Raw genomic sequence first — 12,363 nt, 5'->3', positions numbered from 1 at the left:
CTACCCAGTGGAGACCTGCTGTGCCTAGTGACAAGCACAACTCCACAGGGGAGAGTGAGGAGGGCAGCCTAGGCCTGGATTTCTTTGGAGAGCTATTTTTCAAATAAGACATTAACTCTGCTGTGGCCACAACCAAGAAGGGAAGGGCAGTTGATTTTTTTAAAACTGTATTTTGAAGTAAGCAGCCTGGGAAATACCATCTTGTTTGTATGAAAGATGTTATGGTTTGTCTATTTGGGATGAAAAATCTCTCATTTTAAGCAATGGAGTGTTAAACAACATCTTCAGGCAAACCACATTTCATAATCAAATGGCATATGAGGTCAATCATGGACAGATAGGGAAGCAGACTTGGCCCGCCCAGTGTGAAAGAAAGTGCAGCCTGCCCAGGAATGGCGCCGCACACACAGAGAGCTGACACAACAAGATGATGCAACAAAAAGAAACACAGATTCCAGTGCCGCTGACAACAACAGAGGTGGACAGGAAGGAACATGCAGCAAATGGACACAGAGAACAAACAACTGGGGGGGGGGTGAAGGGGAGAGAAATAAATAAATCTCTAAAAAAAAAATCATGGACAGATAAAACAAACCTTTCCAAAATATTTGTTGAAAAAACAGAACATTATAATCAGATCCTATAATGCTTGCTGGTTATATTGTTCTGAAATCTTAACTGAACAAAACGAAATTCTTCCACGATGGGCAATAGCTGTTATACACTGATGACTCCCAAATGTGTATCTCAAGTCCCAGCCCTCATTTGGACTTATGACATATCCAACTACCTACCTGACATCTCCACTGGGCTAACAGGCACCTCAAACTTAGCAGGCTCCAGACAAAATTGTTTTTTCCTACTCTTCCCATCAACCTGCACACACATGCAATACCCACACACAACACACACCTGCTCTAGACAAAAAGTTCTAGTAAATCATCCTTGACTCCTCTCTTCTTCTCATCCTCCTATCCAATCTACTGGCCAATCCTGACCAGTCTGTTTCAAGATACGTTAAATACAACCATTCTCCCTTGCTCCTTCCCAGTCCAAGCCACCAGACTATTGCAATAGCCTTAGTGTTTTTCACCCTGCCCTCCTGCAGGTGTCTATTTTCCAGACATCAGGTAAAGCAATCCTTTATAAATAAGTCAGATCACTTCTCCACTCAAAATCTACATTGCTGAAGTTTGATATATGCTCCAACATGGATGATACTTGAAAACATTACCCTGAGTGAAATAAGCCAGACACAAAAGGACAAATATATGATTCCACATATATGAAATACCTAGAATAAGCAAATTCATAGAGACAGTAGACTAGAGGCTAGAGGAAGGGGAGTTATTGCACGGGTAGAGAGTTTCTGTTTTGGGTGATTTAAAAGTTTTGGTAATGGTGTTCATAGTAACACAATATTGTAAATATAATTAATGCCACTGGATTCTACACCTAAAAATGGTTAAAATGGCAAATTTTATGTTATATATGTTACCACAATAATTTTTTAATCTGCATTTCTTTCCATTTTACTCAGCATATAGGCTAAAGTCCTTACAGTCATCTCTTAGGCTTGAAATGATCTGCCTGCACCTCACCCCCTATTCCTGCTGGTCTTAGTTGCTACCATTCTGCCCCCTGCTCACTCCTTCCCAAGCTCATTGATCTCCTCACTGGACCTTGAACAGCAAGTCTGGCCTCATGAGCTTTGCACTAGCTGTTGGCTCTGGCAAAATTGTGCTTTCCCCATAGCCATGTGCTAGCTCCCTCCCTTCTTTCAGATCTCTGTTTAAACAAGATCCCACCCACTATTCCCCAATGCTCATCCAAAAAAACTAAGTGCCCTCAAATCTTCATCTCAGATTCTACTCATGTGGAAAGCCAAACTAAGACAAGAAGTGGTCTCCGGCATCAGGATCACTGTAACCATAAGCGACTCATATGAGAAGTTGGGGAGAGTAAAACCGGAAGAGTAAAAACCAATATACATTAGTGTTAACTATATGTTAATGTATATGCTATATAAATTAGTGAACACCGTGGGTCTTCAACTGCATGGAACACACCTGAGAATTTTACACTTTAGGAATAAAAAGGAGAAGCATTTATCCTTCAACAACCTGGTCCCCCATCCATCATGAGTTGCCCTATTGGGCGTCATTTGCAACCATACACCCAGGTTGCCCACACATGTAGGGGGTTAACAGACTTTCCCAAAGGCTCTATGCTGAAAGCAGGAAGTAGGTAGGGCAACTGAAATGAGACACTGTCAAATTACACCTAAGCAAAGCTGGTTCTCATAGGAATCGGCTAGCATAAAAAGTGAAGTAAGAAGTTATAAAGCTACCAGGCATTCAATACAATAACAAAAAATGTTTATTCTCATATTTTTAAAGATACAAGCAGATAATTGCACTATAGGCACAAACTTTAAAGACTGGGCAAGCATACATGAATAGAATTCAAATGAAACTTATAATAAAGTTGGTTTATTGGTCTGAAAGTACATTTTATGATATATATGTTCTGCACAGTAAACATCATGTAAAGATCATAAATACTACTGGGTTTACCAAGATAATAAAGAATTTCTAAGTCAAAAGGAATAAGGTGCAGAAAGAACAAGGAGGCATGGGGAGCTGATCCAAAGTTCTGTATAGTGACCCAGACTCACAATCGAAAGGAACACAAGCAACCAGGCCATTCCCTTTGCTTTGCCCATATCCTGTTTTAAAGGCCAGGAAACCAATGCCCTAGATTATATCTCACTTAAAGCTCTGAACTGAGCATTTCACCCAATCTTAAAAGGAGCAGCGAGTATTAAGGGGCCTGGTGAGAGAGGGACATGGCACAGACAAGGGAAGAAAGGTATTGTGGTTCTCCTTGTAACATGGTGGGAACAAGGGTAAGGGTGACTAATACCAATGATGATTAGATTTCAGGGAAAGCCTCCTGTTCACCAACATCTCCCATAAACTCTCCTGCCAAAGGCCCTAGAGAAGGTTCTATGCAGACTTGACTCTTGTCCTAAGCTGGCTCTCTAGGAAAATGTGTATTGCAAGAAGCCCAGGACTGTCTCATAAGCCTCATGTGGAAAATGTGTACAAAGGGTTTTTCCATCACATGTAACCACAAGAAAGTGCATCTGAATGGGAACAACGCCAGCAAATGAAGGAATTTAAGTGCTTAATGAACAGAACAGATGGACAGCACTGCAGGATCAGAATAGTAAGAAACTGTTATGAGATCCACTAGACCAAAGTTTAAAAAAAATGGCAGTCCACCAGCCGGATCTAGTCCACAGGTAGTTATCATTGCCTAAACAAAACTTTAAGAAGTATTTGAACCAATAGTTAAAAAATTAAATTTTAACATAAAAGTCCACACTTCTCTTGATAAACTGGAAAAAAGTTCACCCCACTGGGTTTACATCCCCCCATGGCAACTAAAACCTAAGGCTGAGTAGTGTGTTCCCCTTTAAGGATGGGGTACGTGCTCCCCATTCCCCCACCTCTCTCTCACCATTAGTCCCTACAGCACTTGAACTCTTTTTTTCAATGAAGAAAAGAAATATTTCCTGGTCACTACTTTAAATTTAGGAATAACAAAGACCAACCAATGGTTATGCAATTTTTCTTAAACTCAATATGCTTTGCTTATTTACATGGCCTTTCTGGATTCTGCAGGTATTTGGGATTTCAACCCCAGACTACAATGCAAGCTTCAAGAGGGCAGTCACCATGCTTCTCTGAATTACCACAGACCCATAGCATGCATTCAATACTTGTTGCATTATAGATAGATGGATGACAATATTAAAAAAAAGAAAAAAGGGCATCACATAAATAAGAAACAATGAAGCGGCCTTGTCACATGGATATAATTGATTTTTTAAAATTTGCTATTGGTAGACTATTTGCAGAGTACAATGTATTAAGTATTAGTCAATACTTCGCCATAAGAAGAAAAAAGATATATAGTATATTGTTTTGGTACTTTCCTGTTTATTTATTTTTGTATTTAAAAGTCATGCTCTTGGGAAACAGAATTGGCCCAGTGGTTAGGACATCCGTCTACCACATGGGAGGTCCGCGGTTCAAACCCCAGGCCTCCTTGACCCATGTAGGGCTGGCCCATGCGCAGTGCTGATGCGGCAAGGAGTGCCCTGCCACGCAGGGGTGTCCCCCGCGTAGGGGAGCCCCACGCGCAAGGAGTGCACCCGTAAGGAGAGCCGCCCAGCGCGAAAGAAAGTGCAGCCTGCCCAGGAATGGTGCCGTCCACACTTCCTGTGCCACTGACGACAACAGAAGCAGACAAAGAAACTAGACACAGCAAACAGACACAGAGAACAGACAACCGGGGGGAGGGGGGGGAATTAAATAAATAAATAAATAAATCTTTAAAAATAAATAAATAAATGAAAGTCATGCTCTTATCATGCTTGACATGACCTTTGCCTTTTCATTCTAAAATAAGGCTATTTCTAAAGATGCTTGAAATTTTACTTAATAGTCCTTAAATCTTAATCTACAAAGGCATTAAAAAGTATGATTTCATCACCTTGTTGAAGCTCATTCATTCCTCCTTCTTTAGTAGATTGAACTAAACTTGCAGCTAATGAAAACAGAAAGAAAAACCCATTAGCAATTGATTCATATGGTAGCTTTTTAAAGTTTAGCATGTAAAGTTTCAGGTACAAAGTTTACCAGGTAAACTTCAGGTATAACATTATACCTGAAAGATCTGTGAGTGGATAATTAAGGTCAAATACAAAGCATTCTTATTTGTAGGTATACTTTGTAGATTCTTTATTTTACATATAATTTTCCAAGAACATCTCTTTCCCAGAAAATCATCTTTATAGACTAATTTAATATTGCCAAATCTAATACTTTGAAACCCTTAAAAGGTGCATTTCTTGACATGAAGCAGAAGAATGAGTTCAACTTACCTAGCAACGTTCTCTCATTGTTGACAGAGCAACTGACAACTTGCAAGTCTTTCTCAAAGGTATAGATATGCTATTAAAAAAAAGATACTTTTTTCAATTTGATGTTTCATATGAAATAAACTATAAATTCCCATTTGGCTCTCTACCAAGTATTTGAGTGGCAAGTCATTGTACTAAAGAGTCATCAATGAATAAATTTATCCCTGCTGAGCAGTTCCAGATTATTTTTAAGGAAAAAAAGAGCACGTGAGGCACTGAAATTCAACCATTAGATAACAGATTATAGTGATTAAGAGTACAGACTTTGTAGCAAACTAAACTCAGGTTCAAATCTTAACTTTACCACTCACTAGCTATATGACTTTGGGAAAATAAATCAACTTCTGTGTACTCCCAATAGTAAAATATCTATCCTAATACCTATTGCATATGGTTGTCAGAAAATCAAATGATTTAATCCAGTGTATGCCACACAAAAAAGCACTCAAGCGTTAGCTGTTATAATTATTGAGGTGAGTAAAGTTTTCAATTTACACAACTATGAAAACAGTTTTGTCTAAGAGATTGTCACACATGAATCTCCTGTGGGATTCTCATATTTAGATAACTATCAAAATAGTCTTTTATTTTTATTTAATTTTAAACTTTTTTCTTGTATGAAATTTTCAAAATGTCACAAGATTCCATTTCCTTGAAGATTAATAAAAATGAAAATGGTCATTTAGAAGGCAGATACGATGTACAGACTGAAGAACGTGAGACTATCACAATTACATTTGATAAACTCTCTCCTAGGGTACACTCAGAGGATAATGGAACAATAAAGAGTCTTAGAACAAAGAAGAGAATAGGCTAAGAAAAACAGTGAGTAGTAGAAGTATTAAGGAGATAATTAATACCTGCAGACCAAACAGAAGCTAAGAGCACACTAGACCCTTATGGCCAAAAGCTGGTGAAAAAAAAGGTAGAATCAAGAAACAGGTGATTAGAGTGAACTTTAAGTTAAATTCATGTAAGAATTTTGGTTTCCTTTCACTCTTGTCAAAGAGGTATTCTATGTTTATAGGTAAGAAGAGTCATGGATACTTAATTTTAATGTTTTATCTTTCTAATTACAAAGTTACACATGAGCACAGTCTCGGTGTTTAAAAGATGCAAAAATCTATCACACAAAAAGTCAAAACCGGGAAGCAGACGTGGCTCAATTGAAAGAGGGTCTGCCTACCATATAGGAGGTCCAGGGTTTGATACCCAGGGCCTCCTGGCCTATGTGGTGAGCTGGCCAATGTGCAGTGCTGCTACATGCAAGGAGTGCTGTGCCACCCCAGGTTACCCCCTGCATAAGGGTGCCCCACGCACAAGGAGTGCGCCCCACTGGGAAAGCCACCCCATGCAAAAAACGCAGCCCTCCCAGGAGTGGTGCCACACACGTGGAAAACTGAAGCTGTAAGATGACACAACAAAAAAAGAGACACAAATTCCCAGTGCCGCCTGACAAGAATGCAAGCAGACACAGAAAAACACACAGCAAATGGACACAGAGGGCAGACAACAGGTAGGAGGGCAGGGAGGGGAGGAAAGGGAAAGAAAGAAATACAATAAATCTTAAAAAAAAAAAAAATCTAAACCCTTCATTACCCTTGCCCATTTCGAACTCACTTCCAAAAGGAAGCATGTTATAATTTACTCTTTAGTCTTCCAGATCTTTCAAATGTTTTCAATTTATGCTGTAGCTTTTCAGATCTTTTAAAATGAGTTTTCAATTTATGCATGTTGTTGCATAGTTTTATTGCAAGTTTTTTAAAAACAAATGAAACACGCTGTTCTGACAATTTGCTTTGTTCATGTAACAATGTGTTTTGGAGAATCCTTTAATGGATGTATCAATTTCCAAAGAACTTAGTGATGGGCATTTATAATAGATTGTTTTCTACTCTTAGGTATTACAATGATCCAATGAACTTCCTTTTCATGCATCTTTAACTGTACAAATATTTCTGTAGAATCAAAACCTCCAAGTGTAATTTTTGTGTCAAAAGATATGCAAGTATCAGATTCTTACATTGTTGGCAATAAAAATTTGACCAAAACTAACTTATGTAAAAAGGCAATTAGGGGAAGAGGAGTTGGCCCAACAGATAAGGGGTCCACCTACCACATGGAAGGTCCAAGGTTCAAACCCAGGGCCTCCTGACCCATGTGGAGCTGGCCCACGCACAGTGCTGATGCACGCAAGGAGTGCCGTGCCACGCAGGCATGTTCCCTGTGTAGGGGAGCCCCACGTGCAAGGAGTGCACCCCGTAAGGAGAGCCACCCAGTGCGAGAAAAGTGCAGCCTGCCCAGGAGTGGTGCCACATACACAGAGAGCTGATGTAGCAAGATGAAGCAATAAAAACGAGACACATGTTCCAGGTGCCGCTGACAAGAATAGAAGCAGACAGAAGAACACACAGTGAATGGAGACAGAGAGCAGACAACTGGGGGGGAAGAGGTGGGGAAGGGGAGAGAAATAAATTTTTAAAAATAATAAATCTTAAAAAAAAAAAAAAAAGGCAATTAGCTCCTGGAATTGAATAGTGTAGGGTATATGGCTTCAGAATTGACTTGATCTAGACCCAGAAAAAAACATTTCTAGGACTTCTGGTTTCAATTCAGTCTCAGTCTCCACACAGTACTACCCACGTGCTCCAAGTTTTACTCCCCAAAGGAAGTGGAAGTTCCAGACCTCACATTCACATTCACCGAACCCAGTAGAAAAGGGAAAGTCCATCTACCAAATTCCCAGCAGAGTCCACTATTCACTTGTATTTAGCCAGCTTAGGTCATATTCACTATTGCATGTATTAACTTCACTGCATGAAGGGGAGTGGAAGGAAGGGAAAAGAGAGCATGAGGGAAGAAAGAAATCAGGAAATTCATATTTATGAAAAAATAATACTTTGCTTCCTATTGACTATTGTCAAGAAGGATCATTCAGTCAAAACTTGAGAGAGAGGGAAGCGGACTTGGTCCAGTGGTTACAGTGTCCGTCTACCACATGGGAGGTCTGCGGTTCAAACCCCGGGCCTCCTTGACCTGTGTAGAGCGCAGTGCTGATGCGCTCAAGGAGTGCCGTGCCACGCAGGGGTGCCCCCCGCGTAGGGGAGCCCCACACGCAAGGAGTGCACCCCTTAAGGAGAGCCGCCAAGTGCGAAAGAAAGTGCCGCCTGCCCAGGAATGGCACCACACAGACGGAGAGCTGACACAACAAGATGACGCAACAAAAAGAAACACAGATTCCTGTTCCACTGACAACAACAGAAGCGGACAGAGAAAAACATGCAGTAAATAGACACAGAGAACAGACAACTGGGGCGGGGAGGGCGGTAGGGAAGCAGAGAGAAATAAAATAAATAAAAATTTTTAAAAATTTTTTAAAACTTGAGAGAGAAAAAGCGAGGCAGAGTAGAACCACTTCCCCCTATCCCTCCCAGTAACAACAGATAAAAATCCCTGGACATTATATATAAAACAAACCTAAGAAGACTCTGAAAAGTGGAGAAGGCAGACCGGCTTGGGACCTCAGGCCCGAGGAATAACATGATGGCAAGTTCCCTAGATTTTCTTTTGCCTCATATATTCCAGACTTGGAGCTGAAGAAGCCCACAACCTGGAAATGCCAACAGAAGTAGACAAAAAAAAAGCCCCCCAAAAAGCCTGCTCTATCTAGCCAAAGACTCAAGAAAGGGGTAAGCCAACAAGACAGAAAACTTTTAGATAATAATTTCCCTACTCCAACCAAATGCCACACAAAAAAATAAGCAGTCCCACTCCTACCCCTATCAACAAAGGCTGAGTAAGGAGCTAGACCTCCACCCTCACAAAGCTGTACCAAAGCACCCTTCTTACTCCTGTCAGAATGGTAACAGAGAAGACCAAGATGGAAAGGAGAACTTTCATCCTGAGCCCATGGTTACGAGCCTCCCCCTCCCCGCCTGCACCACCGCTACATTGTCAGTGGAAGCCACATGGGGATTCTGGGCTTCTACCCCGACCCAGCACTAAAAAGGTGCCCCACCACTTCCTTCCAAGGGTGGTATCAGAGGAGGCTGAATGGAAAGCCGGAACTTTCATTATCATCCAGTAATAGCAAGGCCTCCCCCCTCACACAGCATCAGTGGAGTCCACATGGGAAACAGTAACAAAACATCCTTCCCCCTTCCAGACAGAGAGGCATCAGCAGAGGCCTGGTGGAAATCCTGAAATTCCACCTCAGCCCAGCAAAAACAAGGCTCCCTTTCCCCCAGGGTGTCAAAGGAAAACAGTGGGGAATATGGATTTTCACTCCTATCTAGCAGCATATCATCAGAGGAGACATGCTAAAAGAGAAGATTTAAATAAGATCTGATGTCTAATAACATAATATTCAAAATGCCTAGGATGCAATTTAAAATCATGCATTATACTAAGAACCAGAACAATCTCAACTCAAATGAGAAAAGACAATCAAAAGGCACCAACAGGGGAGCAGATGTAGCTAAGTGGTTGAGTGCCTGCTTCACATGTACAAGGCCCTGGGTTCAATCTCCAGTACCTCCTAAAAAAACAAAGGTACCAACACTGTGATGAAACAGAGGTCCAAATTATCTGACAAAGATATTAAAGCAACCAATATAAAAATTCTTCAATAATTATAAACATGTCTGGCACACATGAAAAAAAAATGGAAGTCTCAGCAAGGAAACAGACAATATAAAGGAAAAAACAAATGGAATTTTAGAACCAAAAATACAATAACCAAAATATAAAACTCTGTACAAAACAAACAGTGAACTCTAATATAAACCAAGGACTATAGTTAATAGCACAATTATAAAAATATTCTTTCAATTGTAACAAATGTACCAAACTAATACAAGGTGTTAATATAATGATAGGGTGGTAAATGGGAACGCTGCATTTTATGCATATTTTTTCTTTGAACCTACAATTTTAAAAAAACTCAATGAATGGGCTTAACAGCAGGAAGAAGAGAGAAGGAATCAATACATTTGAAGACAAAACAATAGAAATCACCCAATCTGAACAACAGAAAGAGAAACAAATGAACAAAGACCCTCAGGGACCTCAAATCTAACAGTTGTATCACTGGCGTACAGAAGAAAAGGAGAAAGAGGGTGGAGAAAGAGGGTGAACTCAAAAAAGTTTTGGAAGAAATAATGGCTGAAAATGCCACAAATTTGGCAAGAAACATAAACTTACAGATTCAAGAAGTTAGTGAGCCCCAAAAAGGGTAAATCTACACCAAGACACATCATAATCAAATTTCAGAAAACTAGAGAAAAGAAAAAGAAATCTTGAAAGCAGGAAGAAAGAAAAATGACACCTTATCTATAGAGCAGAGGTTCTTAACCATTTTTGTTCCAAGGACCCCTTTGCCAGTCAGGTGAAAACCATGGACCCCTTACTAAGTCCACACAATACTGTGTATTATTTAATAAATATATAAATACATCCCCACAAAAATAATATCTTTTTGAATTTCAATTCAAGCTCATAGATCCCTTGTTAAGAACCCCTGCTATAGAGGAACACTTTTCAAATGACAACAGATTTCTCAATTAGAAACTATGAAGGCTAGAAGGAAGTTGCACAATGTTTTTCAAGTGATGATAGAAAAGAACTGTCAGCTCCAAATTCCATATCTAGTGATATTATACTTGCCAGATGAAGGAAACTATGAGAATTTGTCACTAGTATACCTATTCTAATAGAATGGCCTTGAAATAATAAAAGGAGGAATCTTCAAATATCAGGAAGGAACAAATAACAGAAAGAGCAAACATAAATACAAGACTTTCTTTCTCCTTTTGTGTTTTCTAAATTATGTTTGATGGTTGAAGGAAAAAGTATAACATCATGTGATGTGGCTCTTCAAGTATATAGAGGAAGTATTTAAGACAATTACATTACAAGTGAAGGAAGTTAAAGGGAGATAAGGACTCTATACTGAACTGACAAAATGTCAATACCAATAGATCTTTGTGGTGGTAGAATAGTTCTGTATCTCGATTGTGGCAGGGATCACAGGAATTCACACATGATAGAATGGCATAAAATTATATGTACTCAATCTATTAATGTAAATTTTCTGGTTTGATGGTATAGTACAATTACACAAGATGTAAATATTGGGTGAAACTGGGTGAAGGACAAACAGGATTGCTGCACTATTTGCAACTTCCTATAAATCTATACTTATTTCAAAATTAAAAATAAAAAAAAAACAAAACTTTGAGACAAGTATGGGGAAGACATAAGACTTAGGCACCACTATCCTGCTCTGATGCTCTATCACCAAGAAAAAGTACCATTCTCCTCTTGGTGACACCTTTCCAAGGTAAAAGTATAGTACTATAGAACCTAAAAAGAATTTTTAAAGTCTAACTAGACTTGGCATACAAATTCATTGCCTCAAAAAAAGGTATTAGGGAAGCAGATGTGGCTCAAGCAGTTGGGCCCCCACCTACCACACACGAGGTCCCAGTTTCGGTTCCCAGTGCCTCCTAAAGAAGACAAGCAAGACAGTGAACTGACATGATAGGCTGGTGCAGCAAGCCAACACAACGAGATGATGCAATGAGAAGACACAATGAGGAAACACAATGATACAACAAGCAGGGAGCAAAGGTGGCTCAAGCGATTGGGTGCCTCCCTCCCAAATGGAAGGTCCCAGGTTCAGTTCCCAGCGCCTCCTAAAAAGATGAACAGACACAGAAAGCACATAATGAACATACACAGAGAGCAGACAGCAAGCACAAAAAACGAGGGGGTAGAGGAGAAATAAATAAAATAAATCTTTTAAAAATTTTCCAAAAAACTATTATAGGGCCAGTAAAAATCATGGCGGTTATAAGGATTTGTTTTGGGAGAGTGGTAAACCAACAGGAGAAGGATTTGTTTAACAGACATAGCTTGGAAGTAAGATCAGTCTATTCACAAAAAGGTTTAAATTTCCCATTAATTTACCCTTATTTTCTGGGCTTATATTCATATTTTGAACTCCAAAGAAGCTTTGTCACTGGAAGAAAATTGAAAAACCATCACTCTAGAGAGAACCTACCACTGTCCAGCCACCAGAAAATATTTACTGAATTCATACCACATAAAAGGCAGTAAAGTGAGAACAAGGGTAATGAAATACATTGGTTTGTAAAATGCTCCTTACTCTCAAGCACTTATTCTTAGGAGAGATAAATGTCTACAAAGTTAGTAGCACTCAAAATGACCGGACTGACAGAATGACCGGAAGAGTCTGTGATGTCTCCTCTCAACCCACCGTCTTAGAATAGACACTATAAGCTAAAGACTGCAAATCTATTTGCCCCTAGGCATTAAATCTGGTTGGGTGTGGGGGACTGGAGGAAAGC

The 12,363-nt window shown here is 39.7% G+C and overlaps 1 protein-coding gene across 10 annotated transcripts in view; it reads right to left on the bottom strand.

The window, feature by feature from the left end:
* Positions 1 to 12,363, bottom strand: part of GSAP (gamma-secretase activating protein) — a 214,096-nt gene that overhangs the window by 69,970 nt on the left and 131,763 nt on the right. For all 10 annotated transcript variants that reach the window (XR_011648743.1, XR_011648742.1, XM_023583072.3 and 7 more), the window contains 2 exons: positions 4,955 to 5,024; positions 4,564 to 4,617 (listed from right to left, as the gene is read on the bottom strand). Coding sequence is in view for 8 of the 10 variants with exons in the window: in XM_058297967.2 (XP_058153950.1) it covers positions 4,564 to 4,617; positions 4,955 to 5,024 (124 nt within the window). In the remaining 2 variants the exon portion in view is untranslated. The remainder of the gene's footprint in view (positions 1 to 4,563; positions 4,618 to 4,954; positions 5,025 to 12,363) is intronic.

Source organism: Dasypus novemcinctus, chromosome 5 (assembly GCF_030445035.2).
Source record: "Dasypus novemcinctus isolate mDasNov1 chromosome 5, mDasNov1.1.hap2, whole genome shotgun sequence".
NCBI lineage: Eukaryota > Metazoa > Chordata > Mammalia > Cingulata > Dasypodidae > Dasypus > Dasypus novemcinctus.
Note: the sequence above shows the minus strand (reverse complement) of the source record. Positions and strands in the feature narration are given on the sequence as shown.